At 45.0% G+C, this 27,999-nt stretch overlaps 1 protein-coding gene across 1 annotated transcript; it reads left to right on the plus strand.

Annotated features, from left to right (window-relative positions):
- Window positions 1–86: 86 nt before the first annotated feature.
- LOC115077430 (extracellular calcium-sensing receptor-like) lies at window positions 87–27,964 on the plus strand. Its single transcript, XM_029579719.1, has 7 exons — window positions 87–295; window positions 1,961–2,252; window positions 2,696–3,526; window positions 12,708–12,935; window positions 13,541–13,664; window positions 16,645–17,563; window positions 27,742–27,964. The coding sequence occupies exons 1-7, from the start codon at window positions 87–89 to the stop codon at window positions 27,962–27,964; spliced, it is 2,826 nt and encodes a 941-aa protein (XP_029435579.1).
- Window positions 27,965–27,999: the final 35 nt, after the last annotated feature.

A 27,999-nucleotide genomic window follows, 5' to 3' on the forward strand; every position in this document is an offset into this window, starting at 1 on the left:
TGAACTACTGAGCCCTTGTGATTGTCTCGGGTGTTTCCACTGATTATTAATATTTCCTCAGCCTGTCACATAATCCAGACTGCATCATGGCACTTCTTGGGTTGATGGTTCTGCTGGTGATGTCCTCTCCTCGCTACTGTGCTCTCTCCCTGTCCCCGGGCTGCACCCTCCGGAGCCAGAAAGAGGTGGGCTTCACGCAGGACGGGGACATCCTGATTGGAGGAATAATTCCTGTACACCTCAGCTGGCTGAAACCAGACAATCAGATCATTGGACAGCCCGATCTCTGCGATACGTAAGATGCCTGCTTTTCATGTTCAGCTTGAGTCTCCTGCACTGATCTGAAAGTCCCCTGGCTGTGTAAGAATGATCCCTGAACGTGCAGCCTTTTGCATGTCTCTGCTCTATGATTCTGCTTGGATACTGTGTGTGTGTGTCTCTGCTCTGTAAATCCCTTGGGGTGATCTTTGTGTGTTGTCTCTGCTCTGTGATGCGCTGTGTATGCTGCTTGTGTCTTGTATGTCTCAGCTCCCTGATTCCCTGGGGGGTAACAATATAATGATAACCAAATGCTTCATCCAGTCTGCCCAGCAAGTTGCTTATGGTAGTAACTGCCGCACCGTGCAGGTTACCCCCCACGTTTTCTGTTAAGGGTATTAACTTCAGCTTCATGTGGGTTACCCCCAATCCTTCAGTTAGGGGTAGTAACTCTCAGAGCATACGTTATCCCCATGCACCTCTTTCTTCATTTCCAGTATCTGGCCTGTAAAGATCTGCAGTGTTTATCAGATGCTGTTTTTAATTCATTTACAGTTTTCGTCCTCCCCACCTCTTCTGGGAGGGCATTCCAGGCCTCCACTGCCCTTTCATGAAAAATATTTCCTGATGTTGGTTCTGAGTTTTCCCCCTGGAGTTTCATTTTGTGACCCCTAGTTCTGCGGTTCCCTTTCCAATAGAAAAGATCCAAGGTTGGAAAATGATTAATACCGTTAAGGTGTCTGAAGGTCTGTATCGTATCTCCCCTGCATCTCCTCTCCTCCAGGGTCTACATATTTAGATCCTTCAGCCTCTTCTCATATTCTTCCAGTACAGACGCCTACACCATTTTGGTCGCTTTTCTCTAGACATTTTCCATCTGGTCTCTATCCTGTTTGAGATAGGGGCTCTAAAACTGAACACAGTACTCAAGGCGAGGCCTCACCAAGGACCTGTACAAAGGCAATATCATTTCATTTTTCTTACTGTTTATTCCTCTCTCTATGCAGCCCAGGATTCTTCTAGTTTTAGCTATTGCCTTGTCACATTTCTTCATTGCCTTCAGATCACCAGAGACTATTGACCTAAGATCCCTCTCCCAATCTGTATATATTAATCTTTGGCCTCCCACTACATAAAGCTCTTTTGGATTGCCGCACCCCAGATGCATGACTCTGCACTTCTTGGCATTAAATCCCAGCTGCCAAATCTTTGACCACTCCTCAAGTTTTGCTTGGATATAAACCACATTGTTTAACTCAATCCGTTGCTTTTCTGGGTAAATTGAAAATTTTCCCGTATATTTTGCTTTCATTGCATCATCAGACGCTCTCCTTGTCTTCATTTAATGATGTCACAAGCAATGAAATTGCACTTCAGAAATCAGTCAAAGATCTGCTACTACTAAGGACTAACTATTTCTATATTGCTACAAGACATATAAGATAGGGACACAAGTAACTAACTCACCTGCATCACATTACTAAGCTAGGGCCTGGTACACTTACTTTCTTATAGGAATTGAGACGACAAAGCCAAGAATGCAGTTTGATATAAGACAACAAAAAAAGAGATTAAAACTAGGCAGATATAATATGTAAATCATAACAAAAAACACAAAGACTTCAGACAACCAAACATGATTATTGCACTCACTTAACTGGACAACACACCACCTGAGTGTGGAATTCTATTTGTTCCTCAGATTAGATACGAAGGCATATAGTTGGGTGCAAGCCTTGGTGTTCTCCATCAACGAAATCAACCAAGACCAAGCCCTCCTTCCCAACATCAGCCTGGGCTTTCAGATCTATGACACCTGCTACTTAATCACTAGAGCTCTAAGGGGCACTGCATGGATGCTGACAGGGCAGAAGAAACCCATCTTGAACTACCGGTGCCAAAACCAGACTTCATTGGCGGCCATCATTGGAGAACGCAGTAACACGTTCTCCATTCCCATGGCGAGAGTCCTGGGACTTTACATGTTCACCCAGGTAAGACTTGGTCTCCTTATCTGAAATCGGCAACTAGGTTAGTGGTATGGTAATAATGGTGGTTGCGAAGACCAAGACTCCTAGAAATACTCATAGACCAATGAACAAATAACAAAAGTTGTGCCTTTGGGCTTATTCATGAGACAAATTTTACCAAAGGCAAAGAATAGATAAAATAAAAGCCATTTGATCATTTTGAAGATGCTGTCTATTGAGATAATTCAGAGGCTTTTTTTCTGAAACAGCTTTTATTTCCAGGATCAGGTCATCTCGTGATCCTTTTATTAATAGTTAACATAAAAAAAAGTATAAAAGTACCAATTCACTGATGATGATGATGATGTTAATCTAAATAATATTAGAATATTGTAAAATTCTCAGCCTGCTTCTGTTGTAGGAAATCTGACTCTTCTTCCCCTTCACTGAACCTTCTGCTCTTTCAGGTAAGTTATTTCTCAACAAGTCCAGATCTGAGTGACAAGTTCCAGTTTCCATCCTTTTTCCGGATGCTTCCAAGTGATAACATTCAGGCGCTGGGACTGGCCCAGATGGTGGCTCACTTCGGCTGGGCATGGGTGGGGCTGATGTCCAGTCCAACTGACTATGGGACTCTTGGATCTCAGATCCTGAAGGTGGAGCTCTTAAAGCTTGGCGTCTGCATTGCCTTTCATAAAACATTCCCGACAGTTTCCAAAGCCAGGGATCTCATGCTCATCTTTGAGATGATCAGGAGATCATCTGCCAAAATCATACTTGTTTATTCTTCAGTCTCTTATTTGCTACCTGTGGTAGAGGAGCTATCGAGAGCAAACATTACTGGCAAGCTATGGATTACCTCTCATAGTTGGTCAAGCAGCTTCTACTTCATAAAAAGAGAATACACTCATCTTTTGAGTGGCACCATTGGATTTGCAGTTCATGAAGGTGAGATGCCAGGATTCAAAGAGTTCCTTCTCAAACTTCATCCTTCCACATCTCCACGTGACATATTTATCAAACCATTATGGAAGGAGATCTTCGGGTGCCACTGGCCTAACTCAGAGAACAACTTGACCAACTTGGATGTCAGCCTACCCATGTGCACAGGCGCTGAGAAGCTGAAGGAGTTTAATGGTAAAATTCCACGTGAATTTGACATGAGCACCAGCTACAATGTCTACAATGCAGTTTATTCTGTGGCCCATGGCCTTCACGACATGCAATCCTGCATGCTGGGGGAAGGGCCCTTCGTCAATCACACATGTGCTGACATAAGGGATTTCAAACCATGGCAGGTAAGAAACAGCAGTAACTGCAATGTTTCCATGGGGATGACAATTTTCAAAACAATTTACACAGGCAAAAAAGTGTTTTATCTGTGCTAATCATATGTTTGAGGACTGCCTGTCCTCAATCTGGCTGTGTCCATGTGCTCATCCACAACACCAGTACTTTTAGCCACAATGAGAGGAGGCATTTCTGGTAGGGTATCATGGGGATCTCTGGGCTTGGCAATCAGGGCTGCCCAGTAGAAAAGGTGCCTGAGAGGCAAGGTTGAGGCATGGTGGTGGAGAGCCAGGAGAGATACACAGAACAGAAACACAAACTGTACACAAGCAGGGCATTGTAGACAGGACTGTGAAGCAGGAACATTTTTAAGCAGGAATACTGGAACATGAATATAACTGCAGGAATGTTGGGACTAGATACTTAGACAAGAACAATGCTAGAAAATCAGGGCCTGAACAGATTGCCACAGGGCAAACACCAAGAGGGTTATTGGATATTCTGGGTATGCATTATATTCTGCTGGGAATATAGGGCACACCCAGTGCTGGTCCAATTGGAATAGTGCAGGGCCATGTATGACTCTCCCAGGAAACAAGACTAATATACCAAGATGCTCTGAAAGCCAGCAGTCTCTCCAGTCTTGCATCAGGTTCACCAACTGGAAGTCTCAGAATCATGGATTTCGATAATGTTGATCCTGACATAGGGATGTGCTTTTGTTTGAAATGACATAGGAAATGTGAACATAGCTTCATTTATTTCATGCACATAATTAAGAGGTGATTTTAAAAATTCCTGAATCCCCTCCTATAATTACTTCCCTCAATGGTCTTCCAGAGCAAAAAGACCTTTAAGTTCCAGTCTATTTCATATGTAGATATAAAGGCAACTGAAAGCTGCTAGTGAATGCGTGCCATGTTAAATTCTATTGCCCAGCAAGCAACACATAAGAGTAAAGCAAGAGAGACAGGAAGCAGACAACAGTGATATAGCACAATCATCCATAAGGTGGCATCAATCTCTAAGCTAACATCTGTAACATCTCCATTTTCTTTGTTCTATTGTAAAATGTCCTACAGATTAAAGCTCTTAGAAAGCATTGAGTGTCAATCAATGTGAGTGTAGATATGGCCTTTCTGGGCATGCAGTTGCTGATCTCTGTCTTGCATCAGTGGACAGGTACCTCTCATGCTTGGTCCCAAACCTCCAACAGGTGTGCCTCCCTGCTCAGGGTGCCCATCCATACTGTTCCAGATAGATCCTCTGCTTTCCATACTTTGGCATCTACTTGCACAGGAGGAATTGCTTGGTGCTTTAACTGAGCAGTGTATATTCTGTCCATGGCACCCTTGTGAAGCTGGCTGATCAGCCACTCATAGATCCACATGATTACAGTGATTGAGAGTTCCTTCATTTTCTACCAGATAGAAAGGAAAATTAGTTTCTTACCTGATAATTTTTGTTCCTGTAGTACCAAGGATCAGTCCAGGACACCTGGGTTGTGACTCCGCACCAGTAGATGGAGACAGACTAAAACTTGTGGGCGGAGCCATATATGCTCCTGTGCCAGTCACAGCCCCTCAGTCATACGTAATGTCAAAGTAGAAAATTCCATAAGGTAACCATAGCTAACCATACAAACTTGCTATTTAAACGGAAAAAAATTCCAACACCCCTACAGGAACCAGACGCCCCAACCGGGAGAGCGACTAAACAAGGGGTCAGCGTACTGAAACACAACAATGAGCGGACTCTTCGTTACTGCAGCGTAGCACTGCGGGCGGGATCCTGGACTGATCCTTGGTACTACAGGAACGAAAATTATCAGGTAAGAAACTAATTTTCCTTTCCCTGTACGTACCAGGATCAGTCCAGGACACCTGGGATGTACCAGAGCTAAACTACCGAGGGTGGGAAGCAGAGAGTCCCGCTCGGAGCACCTACTTTCCAAAACCCCCGGAATCAGTAGCCTGAACCTCCAACCGGTAATGACTAATGAAGGTATGTAACAACCTCCAGGTAGCCGCCCTGCAAATCACTGGAGGCGACAGCTGCGAAGACGCCACCCAAGACGTCGCTGGAGACCGCGTCGAGTGAGCCCTGAGGCCCCCAGGAATCGGTTTTCCCCACACGAGGTATGCTGAACCAATGGTTTCTTCTAGCCAACAGGCAATCGTCGTGTGGGATGCTGCGGTCCCGTTCTTTGGACCCGAAAAGGAAAACAAACAAAAGATCCGCTATCGGAAAGGAATTCGTGACCTCCAGGTAGCATAGAAGGGAACTTCGCACATCAAGCCTCTTTAAGTCCCTTGCTTGAGGAACAGAGGAGCTCCCGGCCGCAAAGCGGACAGCTCAACTGACTGATGCCGATGAAAACCTTAGGTAGAGAGGAAGGGATCGCCCGCAAGGATACCCCCGAGGCAGATCTCTACAGGAAATAGCCTGCAACTCTGAGAAGGGCCGCGCCGAGGCAATCGCCACCAAGGAAAACAGTCTTTAATGCGAAATCCTTGAGTTGTACGCTTCAAGGGTCAAACGGTGCCGTGCACAGGGTGGGAAGAACCCAATAAGGTTCCAGGACGGGCAGGGGAAACGCAACGGAGAACGGAAAGCTTAGCCCCCCCGGAGAAAAACGGGAGACATCAGGCCCCGCCAGCAACCAAGCGCCGCCACTTGGACCCGCAGGAACTGTATGCCAAGCCTTTGGCCAGACCAGCCTGGAGAAAACCAGAAGACCAGATACCGAAACGGCAGTGGGAGCCACACTCCGCTGCACGCACCATTCCTCAATGACTACCCAGACCCGGACGTACGCCAAGGACGTAGACTGCTTCCTGGACCGCCGCGGCATAGCCACCACCGCGTCAGAGAAACCTTTCCTCTGGAGCCGAGTCCACTCAAAACGCCATGCCGCGAGACAGGAGGGATCCGCATCCTGCAACCAGACGGGGCCCTGACGGAGGGGCCCCCGCGACCCCGTGGAGACGCATGGGACGCATGGTAGCCGCCCTCGACAAACTGAAAGAGGCCCGCGAACCACGGACGGCGAGGCCATTCCGGAGCCACCATGATCATGTTGAACGGGTGCAATACTATGCGGCGCAGAATCTTGCCGAACATCGGCCACGGAGGAAAGACGTACAGCAAGATATCCGTCGGCCACCAATGCGTCGACTGCTTCTGCTCCCCTTGCTCAAAACCAATTGAAAAATCACGGAGCCTTCGCAGTGCGGCCTGTGGCCATCCAGTCCATGTGGGGATACCCCACGTCTTGCCGATAAGGCGAAACGCTTCGTCCGCCAGCTCCCATTCCCCGGGGTCCCGACGATGCCGGCTGAGAAAATCCGCCTGGACGTCGCCGACCCCGGCGGTGTGAGAGACTGCGACGTTGTCGAGATTTATTTCCGACCAAACCACCAAGAGCCTCGCCTCCTCTGCTACCTGTGGGCTTCTCGTCCCGCCTAGGCGATGGATGTGGGCTTCTCGTCCCTCCTTGGCGAGTGATATAGGCCACTGTGGTTGCGTTGTCCGACAAAACACGGACTGCCCGTCCCCTCAGCAGAGGTAGGACAGATTGCAGTGCCAGACGGACCGCTCTGGTCTCCTGTCGGTTGATAGCCTCTCGGGCTGGAAACGCTGACCATAGGCCTTGAACTGACTGTCCTAGACAGACTGCTCCCCATCCGGAGAGACTGGCATCCGTGGTCACCACTGTCCAGGTGGGCACGAAGAGTGACACTCCAGAGGTCAGAAGACTGGAATCGAGCCACCAGGACAGGCTGGATCTCGCCCGGCCTACGAGTGGAAGTGGACGGTAGAATTCCCCCGAAACCGGCTTCCAGCGGGATAGTAAGGACGACTGCAATGGCCGTAGATCAGCGAACGCCCAGGGAACCAACGCGAGAGTGGAGGCCATAGGACCCAGGACCATCAGGTAATTGCCGACTCGTGGTAGGCGTAGCGACAGCAAGCGCCGCAATTGAGACTGCAGTCCGCACCTTCGGTCCTGCGATAGGAACACGCAGCACCGTGTCGTCGAAGGTATTCCAAGGTCTGCGTGGGCACCACTTGACTCTTGTTGAAAATGACTACCCAGCCTAGAGACTGCAAGAGTTGTAGGTCCCTGGCCACCGCCAGCCGACACTGATCCTCGGACCTCGCCCGAATCAACCAACCATCCAGGGAAGGATGAACCAGCACCCTCCCGGCGTAGCTGCGCCGCAACCACGACCATCACCATCGTGAACATTCGAGGCGCCGTTGCCAGCCCCAAGCGGGAGAGCCCTGAATTGATAAAGCTGTCCTAGGACGCAGAACCTTAGGGATCGCTGAAACGACAGTTGAATGCCTACGTGAGGGTACGCCTCCGTGAGATCTAGTGAGGCCAGGAACTCTCCTGTACGCACCGAGGCGATCACCGACCAAATAAACTCCATATTGAAGTGAGGCACACGCCGGCCTCTGTTCACCCCTTTTAGATCCAGGATTGGTCTAGAAGAGCCGTCTTTCTTTGGAACAATGAAATAAAAAGGAGTAACGCCCCTCGCCGTGCTGACTGATCGGAACGGGGAAAAAAATGGCTCCCCAAATTTTCCAAGCGCCGGATGGTGTCTAGCACTGGTGCCTTCTGTTCGGGAGCCTTGCACGGCGAGACCAGGAATTTGAGTACTGGGGAACGAACAACTCTAATGCGTAGACGTGCGTTATCACATTGAGGACCCCCTGGCCCGAAGTTATTCTGGCCCATTCCTCGACAAACAAGGGTAACCGCGCCCCTACCTTGGAAACGACGTGCTGGGGCTGAGGTGAGGGATGGGCTGGCCGCGTATCACAGTGAAGAATTGGGCTCCTCCCTGTCTACCTAAGTGTGTACTCCGAAAAGACTGCTGCCATTGAGGGATTCGGGAGGAAGGCGACCTATCAGACGGACCGGTAGACCTTTGAGCACGCGAATTCCTGGGCCCTCGGAAACGGGATCTGGCCGAAAAGGAGGAGCGCGCCCTGAAATTTGTCCTCGGGCAGCCGCTTTGGACGAACCATCTGCAGCTCAGTTGCGTAGCCATAGCAGGCGACGCACCGATACAGCCTCCACCCCGGACTTAGCGGATGTACGCCGCAACCCGTGGAGAGCATCTGCCCCATACGCCATTGCTGCCTCCACCTATCTGCCTGTGATGCCTCTGCCGCCGACAGACCTGGGTTCGACTGAAGAACGTGGGCCCAGCGCAGACTCGCGCGTATAGCGAAGCTGGTACAGATAGCAGTCCGCACCCCAGGACAGACACCTCCAAACTCTTCTTGAGTTGCACTTCCAGCTTCCTATCCTGTATATCCCGGAGAGCCGTGGCTCCTGTAACCGGAATGGTCGACCTCTCTGTCACCGCAGAGACTGCGGAATCCACCTTCGGCAGTCTAAGGAGTTCCAGCGCATCCTCGGGTAGCTGGTAAGACTTGCCCATGGCCTTACTGACCTGCAAGCGTAACTCCGGCGTATCCCATTCACCGAACAGGATATCTGTCGATGAAAAGTGAAAAGGAAATGCTACTGCCGGCCCCGAGAGACCTAAGAGCACCGAATCCATGTTTGCCTCTGGACGGGCCACCACAGGCGGAGCCTCTATTGCCAGTTCCTGAAGAATTGCTGGAATTAGTGGGGACATTGCCTCCCTGCGAAATAGCCGCACCACTTTGGGGTCCTCCCCTTCCACGGCTAGTGTCCCTTTGCCCGCGCTGGGCTGGACGGGACCGTCCGCAGCCGCCTCCTCGGCCCCCTTCAGGGGCTCCTCTGGAGACTCTGAGTGAACTGTAGATGGAGATTCCTTCTCCGACTCCTGAGGTACGCCACGCGGCGGATGCGTCCACCGCGAGGGCTCCCGAGAGCCCTCCACAACATCCATAGTGTTCTTCTTCTTTGGAGCAGACCTGCGGGTGGCCCTCCCCCGCGACGCCCCTCCGGCTGCGCTTACTATGCTCAAAATTGAAAAAAGAAAAGAATCCTGCGCCACAAAATCAGATGACAAGAACCCGAATCTGAAGAAGCCTCCGCGGTAGCCACTGGGGAACGAGGCCCCTCCGTGGGGACCCCCCCCCCCCCCCGCCGGACCCCGCTACGGAAAAAGCGCGGGAGGCAGAGCTGAATCCCCTGCTGGGAACCGAGCAACTTCGCGGCTGGGAATTAAAATGGCCGCCGCACTCGTACAGAGCAGGAAAGAAAACAAAAACCTTGGGGCCTATCAGCCGAGCCCCCTCCCTGCGTGGCGGCGATCGCGCGGTTCAGGACCGGACCCCCCGAGGCGATCCGGGCATTCCTTCTCCACCCGTGAGACAGGAGCTGCAGAGACCTTGCCGCGATAAGCATGCGCGAGCCGAGCCGCAGGCCGACCCTCATGGCAGGCCGGCGATCGCGGCGAAAAACGGGCGGGAAACGCCGCGAAACAAAAAAATTTCAAAGTCGGCGACCTCCATACTGCTACCGGCGCCCCCCCCCCCCCCGAAACGGAGTGGAGACGCGAGGAAACAGAGAGCCGGCACAACAAAAACAAAAAACCCCCTTTTTTTTTTTTTTTTTTTTTACACAGCTTGCAGCTGTCCTTGGTTCTGGAGCCCTTTTCCTGCAGGGGGTGAGTGAACCGGGCTCCCCGGTGTCACCCCTGACGCTGCCACTAGCTCAGCCGGGTCCTCGACCCTGGCAGCGGCCTCAGCCGGGGGAGGGTAGTCCCCTCAGGACCTCTCAACCCCCCTGGGAGGCAGGGCACCCAACTAAGAATTAAAAACAAAACCCAATTTAGTATACAAACTATTAGGCCTAACAAAACTAGCCCAAAAAACCAAACCTGACTAACCACCAGAATCAGGTCAGGCAGGGCTGTGACTGGACCTGCACCATCTACTGGAGACAGAGTAAGACTGAGGGGCTGTGACTGGCACAGGAGCATATATGGCTCCGCCCACAAGTTTTAGTCTGTCTCCATCTACTGGTGCGGAGTCACAACCCAGGTGTCCTGGACTGATCCTGGTACGTACAGGGAACCAGGGTGTGACCTTTTGCATGCAGGTGCCCAGCCTCCAATGGTTCATTTGACCTCACAGTAATGGTTTCATGTGGACTGGGCTCACCAATACTCAACAATACAGATCCCTGACAGATACATCATAGTTTGACTTAGACTTAGATAACATTAAGATCTGCAAAAGAGTGGACATGCATGAAGGAGTGGAAAGAATGAGAAATTACCTTGAAAAACTGGAGAAGTGGTGAAAGATTTGTCAGTTGGGATTCAATGCCAAGGAGTGCAGACTCAGGTATTAGGAGCACCGCAATTTAAAGGAGTTGTATATGTTGGGTGGTGAAAGACTTATGTGCAGTTTCTGCACAAACATAAAGGTGATAGTATCTGATGAACTGAATGTGGCAAAGCAATGTGACAAGGTGGTGCTAAGGCCAGAGGAATGCTGGGCTGCATTCAAAGATGCATAACCAGCAGGAAAAAGGAGGTGACAATACCACTGTATAGATCCTTGGCGAGGCCTCACTTGGAATACTGTGTTTAGTTCTGTATACTTAATCTAAAAAAGGATAAGGACAGAATGGAAGCGGTCCAGGGAAAGGTGATCAAAATTTTGTGGGATCTGCATGGAAAGCCATATGAGTTGAGATTGGTGGACATAATACTATGTATATCCTAGCAGAGAGAAGACACAGGGGTGATATGATACAGACATTCAAATTCTTGAAATAAATTAACAAAGTACAAAAATCAAATCTTTTCCAATGGAAATTGGGTAACTTTACTACTACACCTGAAATTCACATTTATGCTTGGGGGTAGCCTGCACGGAGCAGCAGTTTTATTACCCTTAAGATAATAATAAGAAGAAGAATTTTAATTTGATATTTTTTTAAAGAGAACTTGTTGAGCAGACTGGATGGACCATTTTGCTCTGTCTGCCATCATGCAGATAGAGCTTTTCTGATACACCTTGTATCACACAAGGCTACTGGCAATGATGTCTTTAGTCTTGTTGACATACTCGCTGTGCTGGATCGCAATCTATGCCTTCCATTAGTTTGTTTCTCCAATGTCAATGTCTACGTCTATGTTTCTATCCCTGAATAGCCAGTATTCATTTTTCTCCGGCCAACTATTCAGGACCACAAATTTCAATACCTGCACAGTTTAATCTCCTGCAGTGTGCTGTATAATGTGACGTAGACTCTGGTCAGTGACATTCAGACAATATGCTTGATTTTACATCCATAGTTTATGGAATATTCTTTATGTCTCTAACTTTATTCAGGTCTGCTTTCAATCCCTGTGAGGACAGGATGTGTCCATGGAAGCAGAATTCTTCACCTTGAATTTCAGTTTCTTCATTCTAAGCCTTAGCTTCACCTGCCTGCATCAATCCATTAGGGCCAATAGCTTTTCATCGTGGTCATACTCTGTTTCCTAATCAGAGTCCACCATAGCCCATGAAGAGGATGTCATCTACTATTGACTCAATGCCACTGAACCCTGCTAACAGTTTGTGCTGCTTATGCTGATACACCTCTGATTATATCAAGACCCCAAATGATAGTAGGAGGGTTTGCAACCCTCACTAAACGTTCCTGCTGAGGCAGATGTTTTTGGGGATTTTTGCATTTTTAATCCCTCCCTCTCCAACTCATTCTCAACATGCTGCATAAGCAAAATACTAGTGCACCATTTTCTTTCAGTCATCGTTCTTGCACAGACACCTCCGCAAGTTAGTGCATGTTTTTTAAACAGTGAGCACTATTCAAAATAGTGCATGTTAAAAACAATTAAAAAAACAAAATAAAGTACTAATGAAATGAAACAAAAAATATTTCCATGCACATCCCTAATTCCCGAGGATGCATTTTAAGTTAGGGGAAGAAACGTGTGCACATAGATAGGATTTTCAACTCTATGTGCTTTTTTTTCCAGCAAAATTCTACCTGCAGAAAAAGCAGCTGCAAGGGACCACACATGCTGTGTATTCACAGTATATTTTAAAGAAAAAGAACAAGCATACATTTGCTTTCAGAGTTGCCCATGGGTAAATAGAGGGTCTTTCAATTACATTAATTTTACCATAATGAAATGAACAAAATTATTAATTCTTCCATTACCTGCCTACACCATCAACATGACTATAATACTGAACATTTTTCACCCCCAGCTCCTACACTACATGAAAAAGGTGAGGTTTATGAACAAGATGGGGGAAGAAATTTACTTTGACAACAATGGCGACTCTCCTGCTGTCTATGACATTGTTAACTGGCAACCAAATCCCGATGGCAGCATCCAATCTGTGAAGGTGGGAAGCTTTAACTCTAGAGCACCCAAAGGTCAGGAGTTGTCCATCAACATGAGCGCCATCCAATGGAATACTCAACACACAGAGGTAAAAACCCACGGTACACAAAGCAAGAGCTGGAATTTTTCCCTGAACCCATTGAGAAGCCTGGGAATATGAAGCCAAACACTTTCAACAGTATTGTGTCTTGAGAAAGCCGTGCAGCCTCCTCCCATTGCTTTTTCCAAGCTCCTCTTACTCATCATTTCAGCAATGTAGCAACGGATAACTGTGAAACTCAGACAGGTTTCCCATGTCTCTTCCTCATGGGATGATGTCAAACGAGGCTTCTTACTTCCCTCTGCTTAACCTCTCTTGCTTGCTGCCATTTCCTTTCTGTAGCATGGACATGCATTCCTGCAGGTTCTTCTGCTTTGCAAAACTCTACTTACATGGTTTGGAGATTTACAGCAGAAACTTTTGAACAATTCTTTTTTTTTTTTTTAATGAGACATGATTGTTGATTAGTTTTCACTTTTTTTTTTTTATAATCTACAAATTAAATTCTAGAACTTTTATTCAACAAAGTTGTTTTCCATTGGCTGAGAATGGGACAAATAATACCAGGCCGAGTAATTTTTATGCATGCTGTTTTCAACATAGCTTAGGTCTACAAAAGATTTCCTTCTCTTTCTTTCTCCATCCACTCCCAGGTACCGCGCTCCGTGTGCAGTGAAAGCTGTGGCCCTGGGTACAGGAAGGCGATTCAGCAGGGGCAGCCCCTCTGCTGCTTTGACTGCATCCCATGTGCAGAGGGGGAGATTTCCAATGTAGTAGGTATACAGTGCAGGATTATTGCATTTATTGGATTTCATGTCTTTGAAAACAGGACAATTTAATATGCCATTATGACTTAAAAAAATGGATCCATGATCTATTCATGCTTGAATGACCCATGCCATTCAAACAGAACTAGAATGACACTAAAAGAGATTCCTGATCCATTCAGAAGGTGGAAATGAAGGAAAACCTCTAGTCTTAAAAAGAAGTAAAAAAAATGTAGTCAGAGCTAGGATGTCCACATGATCTCTTAATGGCACCCAAGTAGGAGAATGAGTTCCTTAAGCTTAGACTGTTTGTCAGTCATTGGGGCTATTATCGTGCCTGCTAGATTGTGCAGGAAAGGTGAATTTACAGAACCAAGCCAAAAATTCCACAATAATATTCTTAACTGCTGTAGAAAAGCTTTGCCCAATCTCCAAACGAGTCATAAATGCCGCCTCAAAACCTACAAAGCCATGGTATTCACCAGAGCTAAAGACCCTAAAAAACAACCTCAGGCAAAAGGAAAGAAAATGGCGTAAGGAACCCACTCCCCAACACTCTGCCATCTACAAAACAGCTCTTCACAACTACAGACTCTCAACCGAAAAACACAAGCGAGATTTCTATGCCAAAAAAATCTACGAATTCAGATTTAACCCCAAAGTGCTTTTCTCCTACATCTCAAACCTCACCACACCTATCCCCCCCACGATACCTGACTCCGATGCAGCATCCAAATGCAAACAACTTGCAAACTACTTCCAGAGTAAAATCTCCAACCTCCTCTCAAGGTTCCCCCACTCCACTAACAGTACCTCCTCCACCCTACCCACCATCCCTACATCCTCCCAACCCACAATGGCTGCCCTCGACTTCACCTCCTCCAAGGAAGTCGAAAACATCCTCAGAAAACTTAAACCTTCCTCCCACCCCAATGACACCATCCCCTCTAAAGCCCTACTAGCCATTCCTAACTCCATAGCCAGAGCTATAGCAGATCTTATCAATTGCTCTCTCGCCCACGGATCTGTCCCAGACCCACTCAAGCACACGGTTGTCAAACCTCTCCTAAAGAAACCCTCCCTGGACCCGAAGGATCCTGCCAATTTCCGACCAATTTCTAACCTTCCTTTTATCGCCAAGCTAATGGAAAGAGTTGTTAACTCACAACTCATGGACTTCCTCGAACATCACGCGATCCTCCATGCCTCTCAATTCGGCTTCAGAAAACACTTTAACACAGAATCGCTACTCCTCTCTCTATCTGACCACCTTCTCAGAGGCATGGGCCAAGGACACAGCTACCTCCTCACCCTGCTTGATATTTCAGCAGCCTTTGACACCATCAGCCACCAACACCTCCTGACCCGCTTGGAAAATATTGGCATCACAGGCCTAGCGCTCGCCTGGTTCAAATCCTTCTTATCAAACAGGAAGTTCTCTGTTAAAATTGGCAACTCTACATCCACCCCCCACACCTTACATCAAGGAGTCCCACAAGGTTCATCACTTTCATCCACCCTCTTTAATGTCTACCTCACCCCACTCTGCCAACTACTCACAGATCTTAAGCTAAAATTCTATCTTTACACTGATGATGTCCAGATCATCATCCCCATCAACAACTCCATCTCTGACGCCCTAAAGCACTGGGAAAGCTGCTTGACGGCCATCAATTCCCTGCTCACCAACCTCCATCTTGCTCTTAACACAAATAAAACTGAACTCCTGGTTATCTCCTCCGAGGCCTCCCCCCCCACCCCCCTAACTATCGATCCTAAGCCCAACCCTCCCACAACACAACCATTGGTAAGGGACCTAGGGGTCCTCCTTGATCATCAACTAAACATGAAAAACTACGTAAACTCCATCCTCAGAGCAGGCTTCTTCAAACTCAATGTACTCAAAAAGCTCAGACCACTACTATACAACCAAGACTTTCACACAGTGACCCAGGCTACCATAATTTCCAAACTGGACTACTGTAACGCACTCCTCCTCAGGCTCCCCTACTCTACAATAAAACCCCTACAAATACTACAAAACGCCACAGCAAGACTTATTGCAAATTCCCGTAAACATGAACACATCACCCCAATCCTCAGAGACCTCCATTGGCTCCCCATCCCCTCACACATTCAATACAAGACATTAACCATAGTACACAGATCTATTCATGCCCACAACTCTAAATGGCTTGACATTCCTTTCAACTCTCCCCAGTCCACTTGACCTACCAGAACTGCCAACAAAGGCACCCTACTTGTACCCTCGCTAAAAATAGCACATCTTTCCTCCACACGCGACTGTGCCTTCTCAATTGCTGGTCCCACACTCTGGAACTCCCTTCCGCCCATCCTACGTAAATGAGCATATCCTGAATAGATCTTCCCCTGTCAGCCCAAAAGCCCCTCACAATGTGACCATTACATGCCTTATGTTAAGGTTTCTTTTTTGCTTTTGTTTATCTATATTTCTATACTGCATCTTGTTGATCCCCCTCCAGGTTTCTCCTCCCTGTTAATATGTATTTTCCAAGCTTAAATGTTTGAATGTAAACCGGTATGATGTCCCCACTAATACCGGTATAAAAAAGTCTTTAAATAAATAAAAATAAATAAATAAATAGATATGTCAGAAATGAACCTGGTGATATCCAGGTTCCAACTATAGTATGCCAGCACTGCAGCTATCTGAGTAATTCCTCCTGCTTAGCTAGCAGAAAATCCTTGGCTACCATAGACAAGATATTCATTACTAATGTATGACTTCACCCAATCACATGACTGTGCTAAAGAAATTCTAAGAATCAGTGAATTCCAAATGTATGACCTAGAGGAATACAAAGAAAAAAAACATCATCTCTAACTGATAAGTATTTCCAAGGTCAGTTAGAAACATTTCCCGTTGCATCTCTAGAAAGAATTTTTCATCAAGGCAGGGGACAGTCCTCTTACTATTCATCATGAATATCTGATTTTCTAATTTATAGATTCAACTATCTGTATGCAATGTGAAAGTGACCAGTGGCCCAATGAGAGAAGGAGTGAATGCGTCCCAAAGAGAATAGAATACCTCTCCTATCAAGAAGTCATGGGAATCATTTTGGCTCTTGTTGCCATTTCCTTCTTCATCATCACAGCTGCCATATTGTACGTTTTCATCAAGTACCGAGATACACCCATCACCAAAGCCAATAACCGTGAGCTCTCCTTCCTACTCCTAGGGGCGCTGATGCTGAGTTTTCTCTGTTCCCTGCTCTTCATTGGGGATCCACAGCTAATAACCTGCTTGCTTCGTCAACCTGCCTTTGGCACCATATTTGTCCTCTGTGTCTCGTGTGTGTTGGCCAAGACTATTATGGTACTCATTGCCTTCAATGCCACCAAACCCAACAGTAACTTGAGAGGATGGGTGGGTCCCCAGGTCCCGATTGTTACAGTTAGTGCTTGTACATTTATACAGGTCCTCATCTGTGTCACTTGGCTGCTGCTCTGCCCTCCCTTCCCAGAGAGGAACATGAAACTGAAGACTGGCATTATCATATGGCAGTGCAATGAATGCTCAGATGTTGCATTCTGGTGCATGCTGGGTTACATGGGACTTTTGGCATGTGCCAGCTTCCTGGTGGCGTTCTTTGCACGCAAGTTACCTGACAGCTTCAATGAGGCCAAGTGGATCACATTTAGCATGCTCGTGTTTCTGAGCGTCTGGCTGTCCTTCATCCCAGGCTATCTGAGCACCCAGGGGAAAAACACAGTCGCTGTGGAGATCTTTGGGATCATCTCTTCTAGTGCAGGGATTCTCATTTGTATTTTCTTACCCAAGTGTTACATCATATTACTGAGACCTGACATGAACACCAGGGAACAGCTTTTAGGGAAAGGTACTGGGAACATAAAGAGGAGAAAGTAAGCATCACACTCCTCCATGCTACATCATGCTGATCCGTTATAAGCGCTAAGCCAGCAGGCGCCACTGAGGGGGATAGCTGGCCACTATCTGGAAATCACCTGTTCACATCTGAGGTAAAAAAGACAAAAAAAAATTGAAAAAAGAAAAGAACAGCACTGAAACTGGGATGAGATGATGAATTTGAAAAGAATAAAAGGTCTGAGGGACCCGCCCCTCCCCCGACGTCATCGCTCACGGAACTGATCCGTTATAAGCGCCAAGCCAGCAGGCACCGTGCGCCGAAGGGGTGCAACAAAGGGGCACTCCCCTTTGTGCACCCCTTCATGCATCCCCTAGTTTTAAATATTCCCCTTGTTATCTTTATTCCTTTGTTAACAATTTTCTATTTTGTAATTGTTTTACATTTCTGACAAAGGTAATGTATGCTTTTTAGTATAATTTGTTGATTGTTCTATGTAACGCTCACAGGCGAAATTATGTTTTTATTGTAAACTGGTGTGATTTGTATTTTATACAGGAATGTCGGTATATAAAAGTTAAAAATAAATAAACAAATAATTGCTGACTGTAGTACAGAGCCAGTAGTCACAATGGTCCTGAAGGAAACTGGAAGATTCTGTAGGTTCTGATATATTATCTTGGATCATTCAACGAGACATAGTACAGGAGCTTTAGAGACCAGACAGATCTCTTTCTTCATCTACGACTCACTCAATATTATTCTTTGCAAATGATCAGATTTAGCCAGATATGTAGTTCTTTTTAGACTTCTCCAGCTATCAGACTGAGCAGAATAAATTGTATTTCACGACTTATCTAGCAAAGCAGCATTTATTTAGACTTATTCAGCTGTCTTACATACCCAGATAAGTCCAAAAAGCTCTAATTAGACAGACAAGTGCCCCCTTTCAGACTTATCCATATAAATGCCACTATTTATCTGGATAAGTCCGAATTTGCACAACTTGTGGTTTTTATGCGAGCATGTTTGCACACATAGGCACTTGTATATTATAATCTGCACTTTTCGTTTGTGCACAGGTTATAAAATGCTGTAGCAACTTTGTGTGTGCCCATATCCACGCTTATATGGGTGCACGCAAGCTGCTTTGAAAGTTATCCTCCCTATGAGTAGGTTGATTAGTTCCTGAAGAATCCACTTAGTGATGCAAAAAAGCAGCACGTAAAGCGTGCATTTACTACAGCTTCGAAGTCTGGAGCTATGCGCTGGTGGTGAAGTGGAGAATGTCAGTGCCAATCCAGGTCAAGAAGGATTGGTGGTAGCTGTTTTAGAGGCAGATATTTAAAACCTGCTAAGTAGATAACATAGATAATTATAGCCTTTTCTCTTTAATCAAATATTCAGATGTTCTTAACCCGCCATGTTTCCAGCTGAATATTTGGCTAAATCTAACCATCAAAACTGGTCCAACTTGATTCGGTGCATCTGGGGTTCCACGGCAAAACTTAGCTGGTTAGTGCTGAAAATCTGGCAGAGTAACTGGTGAAAGGGAGAGTTTACCAAATGCCTCGTAGTCCCCATTCACTTCCCTTTACCCTCTCCTGATTTCAAAGAAAGAGCCCTGCTGTTCCCATCCTCTTCCGCCCAACCTTTAATCTTCTTTCCTTAGATGGGAGCGGGCAGGGGATCCCAGGGCTTCTCCCACCAGCTTTTAAAAATATTCTGAAGGAAGAGAGAGGGAGGGAGTTTAGTTTGGGGGTTCACTAAGATCTCACTGCACCTATAGACTGCAGGTCACGCTTGCAAGACTGCTGTACTACATTCGGTCAAAACTGTGGAGCGAGCTACCATTGCAGTTGAGGACAGAAACAGATCTTGAACTGTTTAGAAGGGGAGTGAGAACATGCTTCTTCTCACAAGCTTATCCATAATAATTGTGTGGCGCATGGTTTTAGACTTATTGCAATATCACTTATGGGACTACTGCATAGGAAACTGTCTTTGTTGTGAGTCTAATGTGTTGTTCCTGTATGTTTGATGGGCCTATCTGTGTAACTTATAAGCTCTTGTAACTCTTAATCATCTCTAACAAGCAGCCTCTTCCAGCTATCCCCCTCTCATATGCATCTACATCTTTCTCCTCACACACTCGCAACCTAGGTGTCCTCATTGATAACCATCTCACTTTCAAACCATTTATTAACTCTATCATAAAGGACTGCTATTTTAAGCTACAAACGATAAAAAAAACTCAGACCATTGCTACACTTTTCTGATTTTCGTACAGTTCTTCAGTCTATTATCCTTTCTAAAATAGACTACTGTAACGCCCTCCTCCTTGGCGTCCCCTCAACGCACACCAAACCGTTACAACTATTACAAAACGCCGCTGCACGTATTCTGGCAAACTCTAAAAAAAAGGGACCACATTACGCCCACGCTTATCGAACTCCATTGGCTCCCAATACCTTCACGAATACTTTACAAAGCACTCTCCCTCATCCATAAAAGTCTGTTAAATGCAAAACTCAACTGGTTCAACCCCCCTCTCCTCCCCCGCACTTCCAATAGACCTACTCGCCCAGCCCTCCAAGGAACCCTCCGTACACAATCAATCAAATCTATCAAACTCTCCTCCACCATGAGCAGAGCATTTTCCCTTGCTGGCCCCACCATATGGAATTCCCTACCTCCTGATATATGCATTGAGACCTCTACTTCTAAATTAAAAAAAAAACTTAAAACTTGGTTGTTCCGGCAAGCTTACCCCCTTTCCCCTCCCCCCCCCCCATAAAAATACCTAACAGCAATCGAGTAGTTGACCTGTTACCGCCTCCTTCGAATATGATTAAGAATGCATTAAGAACGCTGGCTCCTGTACATTGTATTTTATTGTATTATAGTTGTCGTATTCATTGTTATGCCCCTCAGCATTATTTATAGTTCCTGTTTCTGTAAATGCATATGATACCCCCATATTTAGTTCCCAGTCTTAAAACATATATATTTGTTAACACACTTTTCCCCCTTATGTTTCATTTGTTACTTGTCTTACGATTGTTATTTGTAAGGGCCCCGCCCAAAAGTTATTTTTTTTATGTAAACCGATACGATGTGCAAACGGCTATCGGTATAGAAGAGACTATAAATAAAATAAAATAAATAAATAAATAATAAATAAAAATAACTTGGAATCCACATTGGCCACAAAGTCTGAAATTGTGGAATATAAGTTTATAGATAAACAAAAATAAAAATAAATCTTGCACCGGCCCTATTAAAGGATCTAAACGCATAGCCGTAGCAACCATGTTAACGGAACGTACATGAACAAACTGTCCTGAGCTTGGAACGTTCCCATGCCCTGAGTATGTCACAGCGAGCAGACACATCTGAACACCATCCAATAAGTAAGATACATTACTAATACTTATATTACATTTGTGCTCAAGGTTTTTGGCCTCCCAGCACAATTTAGCCTGGCAATTTCAACTTCTCCGTTTCACTTATTTTTTTCAGTAATAATTTCAATTCATCCTGCATGGATTGTGACAGTGAACTCGGAAGGAGTCTCATTGGGGGCCCGTTCACTAACAGAGTGCATTCTAGGCCTGCCTAGCATACACAAAACATAGCATGCGGTATACTAATGGTGTAAAGTGCATACTAAACCAGTCCTTCCCCAGTAGAACCCCATGCTACCAGGTGCATGCTAACATTAGAGCACACATGCCCTTAAATAAGGCAACATCGTATGCAAATTAGGCTTTAGCAGGCCTGCATGAAGTAGCATGGTCTGCTGTCCTCTGCACAGAGCCAGATTAAGACATGCCAAGGCCCTCAGCTATGCCGCACAGCATTACCAAAGATGAGGCCCTAAGATGAAGCCTAGGTAACTTTTCCGAAAATTTGTTGCTGCCTCCACACCTTCTTTTCCACAAGCCTGCTTAGGCATCATACCTAATGCCTACTTCATAGCAGGTATAGCAGTTTAAGGTGGTAATTTTATGACAGGATGCGTAAATAAAAAAATCTTTAGACTTTGCACTAAGTTACAAAGCAAAGTATGCCCATACTTTCACTTTGAAAGTTATCCCAGTATGGATGTAAATACAAATCCTTCCCCAACAATCCCCCAAGGAACGTCTTCCTCCTACTGCGGGTAAAAGTAGGCACATACATGCCCTACACGTGCAGTTTTGCCCACAAACAGGGCGGGCAATTTTATAAAAGCCCGTTTCCATACTTGAAGCACTGTTTTACCTGTGAAAGGGACTTCGACAGTTACCCTTGCTTTTTAACTAGCACATTTTCTCTCAAAATCCCTCAACCTAACACTTCTCGTTAAACCTGTTCACACACGGATCAGGGTCCTCGTTCTCCTGTGGAAAAGTCAATCCAGGATGACAGGTTTATTTACCTCTTTAAAACAGAGACCGCTTTCCCATCTAAAATTAGTTGTCCCAAGCAGTGTACAACAGTAAGGCATTCGTCACAATAAAACAAAACATTCAAATGCTAAGCTTCCATAAAACATGAGTTCTCTTCCTTAAGCAGCAACCAGGTCTTCAGTTTCTTCCGAAATTTTAATAAGTCCTGTTCCTCCCTGATCTCAAATGGGAGCCCATTACATAATTTAGGAATGAACATGGGAAAAGCTCTATTAAGGAGCCTAACCTGTCAGAATGCACAGAGTGGGGATACTCCCCACTCCACAGATGCATCAGAAGCACCGCCACAGGGGTCCTGGATGGGCAGCCCTCTCCCTCTCAACTCCAGAAAAACTAGGGACAGTTTTTTTTTCCCCTTCCCCTTCCCCAAGCTCCAGACTCCTTCAGAAAGATGAGAGGTTGGACTTCTCTGACTCTCCACTCCAAATCTGTCTCAAGAGACAAAGAGACGGGCTTCCTCTCCATCCTCTTACTCTTAGGCCTCACTTTCTCACCAGAGTCTTCTCGGGCTTCTCTGACCAAAACCCAGGACTGAACCACTCTGGCCACTCCTAGAGGGGAGTGCCATACAGAATGGTACAGTCCATTCACTACTCCACTAATATCAATTTGTCCTGCTTTACATTTCTATTTGCAAATTGGTGCAAAGGCTACAAGTAGAAAGCACTCATGGAATGTGACATAATGTTAAACGTTGCCCCCATTGGTAGAGTTTTAGAATGTAGTTTGTATGGAAAATTTTCAGACATCTATCTGAAGGGGCTGTTGTGCAAATGATCCTCCTATCAAAGCAGCTATAATTACTTTTGCAGAAAGGTGCTGGTTCAGGGGCAGGGTTCAGATGGGACCCAGAAATTACACATGGGGATTTTATTTTGAATAATTATTTTGAATAATTTCTGTTTCCTGTAAAGAATGCATGAAATCTGCGCCAATGAGCCACATATAAAAATTCACTTGCGGGTCGCCTGCCATCTCCCCATCCTATCTCAAAATTGCAAGCTACATTTTTTAGAGAAGATAAGCAAAACACATTTTTTACACAAGTTTCATGGTCTGGGCCCCTCTATAATCTTGTGCTTCAGATCTAATCTCTGGCTTTGGTCAGTTACCTCTGGCAGGTCTCTTTATTTCACTGTTCTTCATTTAAGACATAATAACCATCATTGAGTTTTTAATAATAATTTAAATAATGCAATAATGTTATTCCTTCCACCCTCTGCTCACTGGAACCTTTCATGCCGTTTAGGCAGAAGAAAATGCGTCCCATCACTCAGTCCAGACACGGCTCTCCTTCTGAATGATCAGCTTAGTTGGGATGCAACACAAATCCTAATTGTTAATGAGATTCTCATCATCATTAAGGGCCTTACACATCCCCTACCCTCTGTGAGCCTCAGCTTTGCACCTTTCTGAGTTCATTTTCATAATCTTATGGAGTCAGCAATGAATAATGACTCCCTTCATTCTCCGATGGGATCTAGAAAAAATGAGAGACAATTGCAATTACAGGATAATTCCCTCCGGAGGGAGATCTCGCCCTGTCAGAGAATGGGGAGAAATGAGTATAAAGGCAGGCAGGATCCGGGGGCTGTCACCACTGTGGTGATTCATCGGGACCTGGAGGTACACCAGAAAGACTCCGACAGATCAAACCCTACAAGGATACGGCCAAGAAATATTGATTTCAGGTACTTTAGCAACATCTCCCATTTGTTTCTGGTGCAGGTGTTGTTCTGCTTTTACAGCACGCTTGTTTAAAAGATCTGTTTGTGTTGTCATAATGGCGATTTAAAAATGACAAACAGGATAGCGGCACCTCACTAATTCTTGACCTGGAAAGCTCAAACCTCAGTAATTTGGGTGCTCTATAAGGTGCCACCAACCTCCTTGTCATATTTCTTACCCCAAAATTTTTAAGTTTTGAAATAATAATTCATCAATAAACCAAACATATATTTTTAAACCTACTCTAAGTTTATAGAGGGACAAAAAGTGCCATCACATGCTGGACCCAGCATTCAAACATACATAAGAGTCAGATCTTTTGCAATCCTTGGTGCTAATTTTTCAGTCTCATCTCCAAAGGTGCTTGAACAGATAAACGTCACTAATTTCCAATTCAAACTTCTTAAACGTTGAAGAAAACAAGCAGTATTACAAAAACTCGTTACTTATCTAACACAGCAATGATTCTGCTTCAGGGGAGCTGCTGGGCTCCATGGTCTCTAAATGCCACTACTGCGTGTCAGTCTTCATAACGGCTGATTCTAAACAAACAAAGGCACGCAGCCGTTACTGTGGAATTATCTAAAGCTAAACCATTTAAGAAGACCCGGGAGAGAGAATGCGGTCGTGTAGTAACTGATGATGCAAGGACTGGAATCTTTAAAGCCTTTGGAAGGGCAATAGTTAGAAACCTGTTCAAGATGATATTATACTGCCGTTAGACTAAATAAGGTGGGAATTAAGGATTCTGACTTGTGATGGCAGAATTGTAGTGGCATTGGGTCTTTATGTCATGTGTGGTGGTACTGCTGATAATCCAGATTTTCTGGACAGAGGTTGGGTCATGGATTCATGAGGTGGAGGGACAATTGCTGCCAGCAGGACCTGTAATATTGTTGCTGAGTTCTTCAGGAGGAAAAGCTCCTTTTCAATTTAGAAAGTTGAACCTTTTAATTAGCCACATGATGGTGCCAGTAAGAAGAATAGCAAGTCACTGAAACAGACCGACTGTGCCCCCTCGAGAAGCTATGGAATATGAAAGCAGTGCAACAGCTAAACCCAAACAATAAAAGAGAAATACTGTAACGTTAGTGAAATTTGGAAGCCATTTCTGGAATGGAATAGGAAGATGGGAGTTTCTGTCTTGGTTGATTGAGTATGGCTCCTCCCGATCAAAGTATTCTGGGATAATACACAGCACTGGACACATTTTCAAAGGGATTACATGCATAAAATTAGCATATACATACCTAAGTAGCTTATGCTTGCTTATATGCAATCTTATAAGCATCACATATACCCACATAGGTTCAGTTCTGCGTGCACTTTTAAATGCACTAAAAGGGGAGGTCTAGGGGATTTCCTGTGCACGGCTAAGTTACGGGCGTAAGTTGCTGTTTTAGAAGAGACTCACACAAGTACATTTGGTGACTTCTTTGCACTATTTTACGCCTGCTAATTATCTCGTGCAATTGATACCGGGTTTGTCTGTTTTTTAATGTTGAATGGGTGAGAGGTCTGTGTGAACTGGGGGCACTTCAGGGTGTAGAATTAGGAGGGTCTCGATGAGCTGGAGAAGGACTGGGTGAACTGGTGGAGGAATGGGGAAACTGGTACTTTCAGTAACGTGCTCATGTTTTAAAGTACCCAGACTTCCAAGCGTAAATCAGGGTTTTATGTAAGTTATATTTCATTCTGTGCATAGTATATATTTGCCTCTGTTATTAAATAGTTAGGAAAAGTACGTGCTTTCAGTAAATCGCAGCTTTTCATGCGTAAGCAAGCACACGCATATTTTATAATCAGCGCACACCTGATATGCGCTTGTTATAAACTGTTGCAGTAGATCTCCGCGTGGCCTTATACATGAATATAAGGGGCCGCGCTGAGTTGTTTGAAGGTTATCCTCCCTATGAGGAATGTTTATTTTATTTTAATTTATTGTATTTTAATTTTATTTTAAATGTATTAAATTAATGTGAATTTTCCTTCCAGCAAGTTGTTCAGGAGGGTGGGAGGAGGCGTTAATTTGCTGAAATGTTTCGCTGTTATTTTATCTTCAAAAACACTATTGCAAGAAAAAAAAGAAAGCTAAGGGTGAAAAAGAGAAAGAGAGACTGAGAGATGCTTTCTGTCTTGGTGTGTGAGATCTTGCTTTCACATTCCATGAAATCACTGTTTTTGATATTCTGTATTATCTTTTGATATTCTAGCCATGAAAGAAAGAGCCAGAGACTTCAGGTATTTCTTTGCCAAAACATGTATTTAATTATTTTTTTGATTTATTTTTATTTATTTCGCAAGTAGGGGTAGGTTTGATATTGGACGATAGTTGTTCAGGTCATCTGGGTTCAGGTTCTTTCTTTTCAGAACTGGTCTGATTGTTGCTGTTTATATATATGCAATTTATATTTATTTATATTTTTATATTTATATTTATATTTTTAAATGTTTATTTATTTATTTATTTATTCTTAACTTTTATATACCGACATTCTTGTATAGAATACAAATCCCACCGGTTTACATTAAACATAACTTCGCATGGGAGCATTACATAGAACAATTAAATGCAATTCCTCTAGATATTTCTTTTGGGGGGGGGGAGAGATGAGGAGAAGGGGAGAGGGGGATATTGGTCTTTGCTATCTGGACCTGATCTGCCAAGGAATACTCATTATATGCAGAATACGTGGAAGTGATCTGTTCCCACACACCAGAGTTTGCACATAAGAAGACTGAGATACATTTCCCAATGTATTCCTGAGCCCTTGTGATTGTCTTGGGTGTTTCCACTGATTATTAACATTTCCTCAGCCTGCCCCGTGTGCCAGACTGCATCCTGGCACTTCTTGGATCACTGGCTCTGCTGGCGATGCCCCCTCCTTTCTACTGTGCTCTCTCCCTGTCCACGGGCTGCACCGTGCAGAGGAAAAGAACGCTTGCTCAGTGAACTGCAGCTATTCATGTGAAAGCAAGCATACGCCTGTTTTATAATCAGTGCATTCCTGATACGCGCTGGGTATAAACTGCTGCAGTAGATCTCTGCGCGACCATATACGCGGGTGTCCGGGGCCGCGCGCAGTTGTTTGAAATTTATCCTCCCTACGAGGAATTTTGATTCTATTTTAATTCATTTTATTTTTATTTAATTTATAATTTAATGTGATTTTTTTTTCTTGGAGATTCCCTATTTTGATGCATTGATTAATTGTTTTGCTGAAATGTTTTATTGTTATTTTATCAATTAATCTTTAAAAAAAACCCCATTCTTTCCCAAGATAAAAGAAGCTATACCGGTTTCCCTTCTATAGACATACATTCTGAATGAGAGACTGGGAGATGTTTTCTATATTGACCTGTGAGATCTTGATATAAATTATAAACTTATTAACTCTTCATATTCTAGCCATGAAAGAAAGATCCAGACACTTCAGGTATAACTTTGCCAACACATATGCAAATTGTTACACCAATGAAGTGGCTTTATTTTAGAGGGGGGGGAAGACTGGAGAAACGTAAGTTTTATTGGCTTCAGTCATTGCTAGCTGGATGTGATTCGCCAAGGAGCCCATTCAACTAGAGATCAGTCTAGTAACAGCTTTGGAGGTTCCTGAATCAATTGCTCACCTTGGCTCTCTCAGAACCGAAAAGCAGAAAAGCTGGGAAACAGATTATATCCTCTCATCCAACTGCTGCAGGCAGAATATTTATTTTAATGACATCACATGCATGCATTCGGGTGTTATATGCAACCGGTATAGCCAGTATACTTCTGTCATAGCTAAAACTATAAATTAGGGCCATAACCACCTAATAACACTTAAAATTCTTCTTCATATGCCTAAAAATGTGGGAAACAGTGAAATGAACTACCTTACTCTTCACATATAATAAAGACAAGTGCTCTTACTATGATAAAGAGTTTTAAACAACCCCTTGCACAAAGGAAGATGGTGAGAATTTTTCCTGTGAACTTCTGAGCCCTTGTGATTGTCTCGGGTGTTTCCACTGATTATTACTATTTCCTCAGCCTGTCCCATAATCCAGACTGCATCATGGCACTTCTTGGGTTGATGGTTCTGCTGGCGATGCCCCCTCCTCTCTTCTGTGCTCTCTCCCTTTCCTCGGGCTGCACCCTCCAGAACCAGAAAGAGGTGGGCTTCGTGCAAGATGGGGACATCCTGATTGGAGGAATAATTCCTGTACACGTCAGCTGGCTGAAACCAGACAATCATGATCCCTGCGATACGTAAGATGTCTACTTTTCATGTTCACCTTAAGTCTTCTG

The sequence above is a fragment of the Rhinatrema bivittatum genome, chromosome 16, assembly GCF_901001135.1.
Source record: "Rhinatrema bivittatum chromosome 16, aRhiBiv1.1, whole genome shotgun sequence".
Lineage (NCBI taxonomy): Eukaryota > Metazoa > Chordata > Amphibia > Gymnophiona > Rhinatrematidae > Rhinatrema > Rhinatrema bivittatum.